The following is a 9,702-nucleotide window of genomic DNA, read 5'->3' as shown; positions in this document are numbered from 1 at the left end:
CCAAAGGGAAGACATAACATTTTTTCTTGCTTTTTTTCAAAAATCTTATTTTTTTTAAACAAACTAGTATATATGAATTTTATATATGTTATAAATTTAAAAAATTTGAATATAATTTTGAAAAAAAAAACTAATTTATATGTTTATACTTATATCAGATAGATAAAACTATTTTGTGCATTATATGGGTTGCAATCTAGTAATAGCAAAAAGTATTTATTAGTATTTAAATTTAGAAAAATATTAATTTCCTTATGGTGTTGAATAGATATGTATGAATTTGATTTTCGTTCTTGTGGAATTGCAGAAAGTCAGATTCTATATTTCTTGGTAAAATCTATTTGAGTGTATTATGGTTAATTCAAACTTGAGAACATGGAAATGAAATATATGGACTTTGAATGAATTAGAATTTCAAGTCCACGCATAAGCTCTAAAATATTTAACATGTAACGAACAATTGAAAGTCAACTAAAAACTTTCCAAAGAAGAGTTTTAAAGTGAGCAATGGACCGCAGGGAAGATTTACATGAAGTATATAAGTGAAATTTGTGAGGTTTTTTATTAGAAATGAATAAATAAAAGATAAAATTAAAAATCTAAATTGATAAATTGAAATCTCTTCACATAGATCAAACATGCAAATTTAAAAAAAAATTTAATAAATTTTGTTAATTTATTAAATAGATATTTTTAGTAAAAATATTGATAAAATTTTTATCATTGAATAAGTATTGATCAAATTTAAATTATAAATAATTTTTTTAATAATTTTTTTACATATTATTGATTTTTATATTAAATTTTATCAATGTATCTATTTAAATTTTTTATTAAAATTTTTATTAAATCATTAAAAAAATTTCACAAACTTCACCTCAATGACTCAAACATATCGTGAATAGCTATCAATCAAATTGAAGCAAATTGAAAGTTCTAGTAAAATATTGACGGATTAGAATAAATATGGAAGAAAATGTCCACTTTCCGGATTTCAAATTCTTAAACTTCAACATCCATCAGACGTACAAGACGATCCTACCGTAAATTTCTTGCCATGTTGAGGTGTAAATTTCTGTAACTTTACAATTCCTTTGCATATATAAATACCTGTTCATGCATGCAAGTCACAGAACTTGAATTGTAGCAAAGCCCTTTCGAAACATCTGAAGCATGGCTTCATCATTCATGTTTTGGAAATTCCTCTTCTTTCTCAGCCTTGTATTGCTTCACCATTTCGATGTCTTTGCTTCATCTAATGGTACTGAAACAGAGGCCCTTTTGAGATGGAAAGCTAGTCTTGGCAATGAAAGCAAGAGTTTCCTTTCTTCGTGGGTTGGAGACAGCCCTTGCAGCAGATGGATCGGAATAGCTTGTGACGAAGGTGGTAGCATCACCAATCTCAGCCTTCCGGATTACGGTTTGAGAGGTACACTTTACAGTCTCAACTTCTTTTCCCTCCCTAACCTGATGAGGCTTAACCTTCATAATAACTCATTTCATGGGGGAATTCCTTCACAGATTGGCAATCTTTCAAAACTCACCTTCCTTGAATTGTCAGACAATGATTTCTCAGGGAATATGCCATCTGAGATTTTCTTATTGAGAAGTCTCAAGTATATCTCTTTAGCAAGAAATCAGATCAGTGGTTCCATTCCGGAAGCCATAGGAAGGTTGAGTTCAGTTTCTGAAATTTATTTCGAAGACAACAATCTAAGTGGTTCAATTCCAACTTCTATAGGAAGCTTGCAAAACTTATCCTGGCTTGTCCTTTCTGGCAATAGGCTAGGTGGTTCTATACCTAAAGAAGTTGGGAACCTGTCCATGCTCATCGTCCTTGAGTTGCCATTCAATCATTTCTCTGGAAATATTCCATCTCAAATAGGAAATATGAGTTCACTTGTTCACCTTCACATTTATGACAACGATCTCACTGGTCCAATACCTATTTCAATGGGAAACTTACACAGATTATCTCGACTTATCCTTGTTAACAATAGTCTCAGTGGCTCTATACCAGTAGAAGTTGGAAGGTTGAGGTCACTCTATATGCTTGATTTTTCAAGAAACCGCCTAAATGGTCCTATTCCAACATCTATAGGAAATTTAAGTAACTTGGAGTGGCTTTATCTTTATCGTAATGACCTCTCTGGTTCCATCCCCAATGAAATAGGATTGCTTCGATCTCTTAAAACGTTGCAGTTGCAACGTAATAGTCTCACTGGTGTCATCCCTGCTGCTTCTATAGGAAACTTGACCGACTTATTTAGTCTTTACCTGGATAATAATATGCTTTCTGGTTCAATACCTCGAGAGATTGGAATGCTTCAATCTCTCACCGAACTTCAATTGGGCAACAATATACTTTCTGGTTCAATTCCGCAAGAAATAGGATTGCTTAAGTCTCTCACTCGGCTTCATTTGTTCAGCAATATGCTTTTTGGCCCAATTCCTCGAGAGGTAGGAATGCTTAAATCTCTCATGGTGCTTTCATTATACACGAACAATTTCTCTGGTTCAATCCCTACTTCTGTGGGAAATTTGACGAGGCTTAGAGAATTATCTCTTTTTGATAATCATTTATCAGGTCCTATTCCTCCCACAATTAACAATCTTACTCGATTGGAAGCATTACAATTGGGTGATAACCATCTGACAGGTCAATTGCCTGATAATGTATGCCGTAATGGCTTATTGTCTCATCTAATAGCACAAAACAGCAATTTAACGGGCCAAATTGCATCAAGTTTGAGAAATTGCACAAGTTTAGTCAGACTTAGGCTTCAAGGAAACCAGCTTACAGGGAATTTATCAGAAGCTTTTGGCATATATCCTAACTTGGTTTATGTTGAATTAAGCGACAACAAGTTTTACGGTGAACTTTCTCCCAATTGGGGGCGATGTCCTAATCTAACAAGCCTAAAAATCTACAACAATAACATTTCTGGGGAGATACCTGCTGAGTTAGGACAGGCATCTCAATTACATACAATTGATCTCTCCTTAAATAATCTACATGGTGATATTCCGAAGGAATTAGGAAGATTGACATCATTGCTAGATCTTTTCCTGAATGGAAACAAACTTTCTGGAAAAATTCCAGTAGAGATTGGAATGTTGTCAGATTTGAAGCGTCTAAATCTAGCATCAAACAATCTGAGTGGATCCATTCCTGATCAACTTGGAGAGTGCTTCAATCTAAGGGAATTAAACCTAAGCAGAAACCAAATCAATGAAAGTACTCCTTCAACAATAAGCAGTATATATGCCCTTGAAACACTTGATTTAAGTCATAATCTGCTAATTGGAGAGATACCAAGGCCACTTGGGATTCTACAAAAATTAGAACTGTTGAATCTTTCTCATAATATGCTTTCTGGTTCCATCCCATCGGCTTCTGATGATTGGCGGAGCTTGACAGTTGTGGATATATCCAACAATCAATTGGAAGGCCCTTTACCTGACAAAAATGCTTTTCGGAATGCTCCATTTGATGCCTTAAGAGACAACAAAGGGCTTTGTGGCAATGCAACAGGTCTAATACCCTGTGATGGTTTCCCTACCATTACTAACAAAGCCCAAAAGAAAAGAAAGAATAGACTTGTGATTTTAATTGTGCTGCCTGTTTTGGGTACTCCAGTTCTATTATTCATTTCAGTTGGAGGCTTTTTCTTTCTTTTTCGGAAGATTTGGAAGAGAAAATTTAAGTCAAGGGAGGAACAATCCCAAGATATTTTCGCAATATGGGGATACGATGGAGAAATACTCTATGAAAGCATCATTGAAGCTACAGAAGATTTCAGCTCCAGCTATTGCATTGGATCAGGAGGATATGGAAATGTTTACAAAGTTGTGCTGCCAACAGGTCGAGTGGTTGCTGTGAAGAAACTTCACCAATCCGAAGATCGAATGTTAATCAACCTGAAAGCTTTTGAAAGTGAAATTTGTGCTTTGGCAAACATGAGGCATCGAAACATTGTGAAGTTCTATGGGTTTTGTTCGAATTCTGAGCACTCCTTTTTGGTTTATGAGTTTGTGGAAAGGGGAAGTCTAAGAATGGTTTTGAGTCTTGAGGAAAGAGCAATGGAATTAGACTGGAACAAGAGGATAAATGTCGTGAAAGGGTTAGCCAATGCTTTGTCTTACATGCACCATGACTTCTCACCACCAATTATTCATCGGGACATTTCCAGCAACAATGTTCTTTTAAATTCGGATTATGAAGCTCATGTCTCCGACTTTGGCACAGCTAGGCTTCTCAAGCCTGATTCATCCAATTGGACCTCATTTGCAGGCACCTTTGGGTATGTTGCTCCAGGTACGTAGTTAATTAGTCTCAATTTCAGCTTTATAATTTATTGCCAAATTATTTTCTACTTCAAAATGCAAAAGTATCTACCAAATAAACATATGCACGTAGCTCAAATGATTCACTCATCTCTCTTAGGAGACGGATTCCTACAAGGTTGGTGTTCGATTTCCATCAGTTGCAAATTTCCCTTACTCTATTTTCCTAAAGCTTTGACCTTTTTGTTAAGAAAAAAAAAAAACATAAAAAGCAAGATTGTCTGTAGTATTGAAATACTATTATTCCAAGTTAAATTTAACTGATTACGTATCCAAATTAATGTAGGCATAGCATTTTTTTTTTATGTTGGAAGCTTTTATTGATTAAGTGTTACTTTTGAATCTCACGAACAAGATTAGATTAATAAAATCTTTTTTTATAGAGTTGGCTTATACAATGGAAGTCAACGAAAAATGCGACATCTACAGTTTCGGTGTAGTAACTATGGAAATACTGATGGGAAAGCACCCTGGTGATCTTATTTCAAGTTTATCATCATCGTCATCATCGTCGCTACCAAACTGGCAACAGATTTTATTGAAGGATGTCATAGACCAACGTCTCTCAGCTCCATTAGACCAAGTTGCAAACAATGTGGTCTCTGCTGCAAAGCTAGCATTTGCATGCTTGCATATCAATCCACAATTTCGCCCAACAATGCGACAAGTTTCTCAAGCTCTTTCCAGTCAACAGTTTCCAACGTCCAAGCCTTTCTCGATGATAACCTTGGCAGAATTGTTTTGTTATTAAGGGTGTTGGTGTACGAGGTGCTACCCATTTTATATTTTCAGCAATTTTAAGTGTAGGTGTGCTTGAGAAGTGTCTTGGACTTTTAATAAGCATTTTTATTGTATCAAGATCTGTTTATTAATGTCCTTAGCTTCCAGTTTTCATAAGAGACTTTTCAAGGTTTCACCATGGGAGAAGCCTCTTTTAGAATGTGTGAGAAACCCTAAATTAGAAATAATAGAAGGTTTGAAAGGTTGGTTGTATTATTGAGATCCAAACTGTTTTTATCCTCCATGCATGTCAATCATGTTGTATCACTGTTTTTTTTTTGGTTTGCCTTTTTTATTGACCATCACTATAAAATCCCAGTTATGAAAACTTAATTATCAAACAACAGTTAAACCAATATCCTAGGCTAGCCGTAAAGATCAATGGAGTTGTCCACCTTAATTTTCAAGTGGTTCAATAATTCAGTGGCCCAATTTAGTTCTTTCAACCATCTGCGTTTCCTGTTTAATGATCTCATTCCAATCAAGCATTTAGCATTATAAAGTGAACATTGTCAACATTCCAATCCTAACATCTTGATAATCAAGTATTTTGAGCCATAGGGGAAAAACACTGTATGAATTTCAACAAATCTAGAGGAAATTAACTCTAAAATGGTTACAGCAACGTTTTTGGTTAGTCTTCTGTATATGGTTTAATGATATCAAGTTTTACATTTCCCAACACTCAGCTATAATGCATGGTAGTTTTGGCCTGTTGTTTGGTCCAATAGCCACATTCTCCAACTTCCGAACTACAAGAAGACTATCTCCAGGGACCCTCTACATGACCATGGACAAAATAATTCTCGCAATTTCTAAGAATGCATTTCAGTTTTAAAAAGATGGGGACATCTGGATGTATTTGACACAAGAAGGTTAAAGAACATACCCCAAACACAACATGCTTATTATCAAGCCACTCGCATGTTGCACATGCGATAAAAAAACTGCAGTCAATAAACACCAAAATCAATGTAGCTGTAAAGTTTATAACAAGTAAACAAGATGATAAAAGTTTTACCAAGATATTTCAGAAATCTTATCCAAGTGAAACACGAGAACGCTAGAAGCATTTGCAACAACCGCGCTTCCATCAAATCTCAATTCACCTAGCTGAGAGTTTGCAGCCATAGAATACCTCTAGCATATTTGGTACAAATAGCAACATCTACCACCTTGTGTTCTTTTAATTTGAGGAGACACTTGATTATTACTCATGCTGTGCATGAAAGGACATCGGTGTTTTTTAACAATCATGCAATTGCATGTGCTTGTTCAAGGGTATTCATGTAAGGGAGAGAGAGAGAGATACCTGACACCCATTGGTGTTTGGTCCACTTTTGCCTGCAATGGAAAAGATAAAAGAGTATGATTTAGGAAATTTCATTGAACTTATACACTCCTAGTACCTCTACCGTATTTTTTGTTTTTCTTCTGTCTCCCTCCAGTGTGAAAGTTATGGAAAAAGGCTTGGTGGAGGGAAGGGTGCACTTTACACCAAGTTTATCAACAAAAAAAAGGGCAGGTAGAGAACATCAGCAACTGGAGGGAGGGGCTATGAAACTTAAGGCACTCAGCAGGATTATCAAGATATTCAAACAAAATCCTTTCCCATGAAGCTGCCACTTTTAATTTTTCTCAATCACTTCCAAATGAAAACAACATGCAAAGTTTTAGTTAAAGAAGACGGTGATTTCTATACCTTCCTTTATAAATGCAATATTTACACAAAAGTGAAAATATAGCTAACTACTTGGATCACGACAATGATGGCACCAACAAACTCTGTTTTACAGCATAAAAGAACTCAACTTTCAGCTACTCTGCTTTCCTGATATTCAATCCAATTAATAAAATGGGTAAGTAGCAATTAATCATGCAGATGCAGATAACTAAAATTTTGAAGAAAAAAAAAAGAAGAAAACCTGTATTCGCCAGTGCATAGCTGCCTGCCAAATGGGAAAAAATCAAAATTAAAATAGAAACCTGTATTCGCCAGTGCATAGCTGCCTGCCAGATGGGGAAAAATCAAAATTAAAATAGAAATTATAAAAGTGAAAAATAATGACAGAATAAGGACAAAAACGAAGTGGCAGGACCTGAAATTATCGGCGGTTTTAGGAGAAATATCAGCGAAGAGTTCCACTTTGATACGACCGGCGGGGAAGGAACCGATTGTTAAATTGAAAAAGAAGATTGGGTTTTTGGGATACGGTGGCCTAACGTGCCACTCCACTCCTCCACAAGACGCCATCGCCACCGTACGCCTCTATTTTTTGCTCTCACATTTTGCAGCCTTCGTCACTCCAGCAGCGCTGTCGAGATTTTGTTTATCTTTACCAGTTTGTTCTCTGGTAAATAAGTTTTGGCTTCAAAATGTTGAAATGCTCTTTTGATTGGATAAATATTAACGTGGTTGGTAAATTTTGAATATTTTTATTTTCCCCTTAATCATAATTTTGTAGGATTGATCACTCGTATTAGAAAAAAATCCACTAAAATTTTTTTATTTTATCATTTTTATTGATTTTATATTTTTTTATAAAATTTATCTAATTAAAAAAATAAAAAGATGAAAGATAAAAAATCAAAGTAGATACCTTAATTAATCACATTTTTTCATAAAATTCATCCAATAAAAAAATAAATACCATAAATAAAAAATGAAAAAATAAAAATAAGAAAAATAACTTGACATTTGGTATATATTTAGTAACAAGTTGGCGAGACAAAATAAATTTAAAATTTTAAAAAATATTTATTAAATATATCAAAATAATAAATAATAAAAGAGCATATACGTGGCATTCCTTTAATATTAAATAACTTTCACAAAAATAATTTTAAAATTTTGAAAAAGAAAAACAAAAAACAAAATAAAATGACGTAAAGTGGGCTTCACTTTTAAAATATAAAACTTATAAAAAAATATTTATTAAATATAAAATATTAACAAAAAAAAAGAAAAATAAAAAATAGAAAAACAAACAAAAGAGTGCTATTTATCGTAAATTATTGTCATGTACTGTTCATCTATCTGACCAAAATTTATTTATAAGATACTCATCTAAAGTTAATCATCTAAAAGTTATTCAAAATTTTAAAATATATATTATTGATGAATTTAGAATTTTTTATGCTTTTAAAGGGCAATTTTATAGAATTGTTCAATAATTGCTCAAATGTTTATTTGCAGACCATATTTGTCTTACAAACATACATGAATGTACATAGCACGCAGTGAAAATATAAACATAAAAAATCAAATCAAAAAAAAAAAATCTATTTGTTGTGAACATCATAATTGGTATGCATATGATTTTCAAACACTTAGTTCATATCTCAAGTTATGATTTGCCAATAATTTAAAAACTCATGGTACTTTTGGTTCATTGAATGGAATAGAGAAGAAATCAAATCGATATACTATGTGAGACTAGAAAATAGAAGAAATATAATACAATATCATTGCCAAGTTTGGTTCATTATAATGGAATAGATGAGGAATTAATATTGATTGTTTGATTAGTTCAAAGAATATGGATGGGATAAATTTAAAAGATCATTTTACCCTTATTATTGATTAAAATTATTAATTAATAAAAATAAATAAATAAAAAGTAATAATTTAATATAAAAATTAAATGTTAATTATATTAAATTAGTAATATTAAAAATTATTTAATAATATTAAAAGTGATCAAATAATGTTAAAAAATTTAAAAAGTGATTGAGAGTGAAGTAATCTGTTATAAAAGTGAAAAACAAAAGTAATATGACATCTTTAATTGGAAGATGTAAAAGTATGTTTTTAGTGTAAATCCTTGTAGAATTTTAACTCTTTTATATAATATTGAATCGATAAAATGACTTAAATTTTTAAAATTTAAACATGAAGTAATCTAATTTAGCCATCAAATTTTCTTGTACTTGAATCTATTTAAGAAAATCTGAAATATTGATTTAATATTTGAATTATTTTAAATTTTGTACTTAATTAAAAATAATTTTTTTGAACTTAAGATTGTTAATGATTGATCCATGACAATTAGAACTAAAAGTATAATTCCACCCCACATAATTATTAACAAACTAAATTCATTTTTTGTGCAAATACTTAATATCAAAAATTATTCTACATATTGATAGTAGAATTAAAGTGTTGACAAATATTTCACTAAGATATATTTATTAAATTAAAACTTAATTATTAAAACTAAATCAATTCCTGTCAACTCCCTAATCTTGTTTTAAATTTTAAAATTTTTATTATCAATATATAAAATTATAGCTGATGTATAAAATGATATCCTAAAATTATTACTTTCTTGCATTTCTGTCTACCGGAGGAAGAAGAATATTGGCCTTTTTCTTTTCACATGCATGATTTATGTGGTAATGCACCGTGAGTAAGATGTAGATAAAATTTTTTAAATGAAGTTCATAAAATTTTTTATTAAAAATAATCTAATCATTTATTAATAAAAAATCCAAAATTGATATATTTTAAAGAAAAGATCAATAATTAATACATATATAATTCAAATATTTTGTAATAAATGCCGAGTCTTTTTT

General features: G+C 31.9%; 2 protein-coding genes across 3 annotated transcripts; one reads left to right on the top strand and one right to left on the bottom strand.

The window, feature by feature from the left end:
- Positions 1–970: 970 nt before the first annotated feature.
- On the top strand, positions 971–5,562 carry LOC111309948 (uncharacterized). The gene is made up of 4 exons (XM_089748783.1): positions 971–2,371; positions 2,588–3,238; positions 3,380–4,318; positions 4,731–5,562. The coding sequence occupies exons 1-4, from the start codon at positions 1,174–1,176 to the stop codon at positions 5,096–5,098; spliced, it is 3,156 nt and encodes a 1,051-aa protein (XP_089604909.1). The 5' UTR covers positions 971–1,173; the 3' UTR covers positions 5,099–5,562.
- A 141-nt stretch (positions 5,563–5,703) lies between these two features.
- On the bottom strand, positions 5,704–7,521 carry LOC111309946 (peptidyl-prolyl cis-trans isomerase CYP22-like). 2 transcript variants are annotated; one of them, XM_089748784.1, is made up of 6 exons: positions 7,227–7,521; positions 7,053–7,137; positions 6,830–6,958; positions 6,149–6,471; positions 6,017–6,074; positions 5,704–5,907 (listed from the first exon to the last, which is right to left on the bottom strand). In XM_089748784.1, exons 4-6 carry the CDS (start codon positions 6,256–6,258, stop codon positions 5,797–5,799), a joined length of 279 nt encoding a protein of 92 aa, XP_089604910.1. In that variant the 5' UTR covers positions 6,259–6,471; positions 6,830–6,958; positions 7,053–7,137; positions 7,227–7,521; the 3' UTR covers positions 5,704–5,796. The 2 variants fall into 2 exon arrangements, 1 of the variants encoding a protein (XP_089604910.1); XR_016330459.1 differs by having other exon boundaries at positions 5,704–6,346; positions 6,440–6,471; positions 7,227–7,519.
- Positions 7,522–9,702: the final 2,181 nt, after the last annotated feature.

The sequence above is a fragment of the Durio zibethinus genome, chromosome 19 (assembly GCF_047325235.1).
Source record: "Durio zibethinus cultivar Kanyao isolate XHJ-2024 chromosome 19, ASM4732523v1, whole genome shotgun sequence".
Classification (NCBI taxonomy): Eukaryota; Viridiplantae; Streptophyta; class Magnoliopsida; order Malvales; family Malvaceae; genus Durio; species Durio zibethinus.
This window is presented reverse-complemented; position numbering and strand designations above follow the sequence as displayed.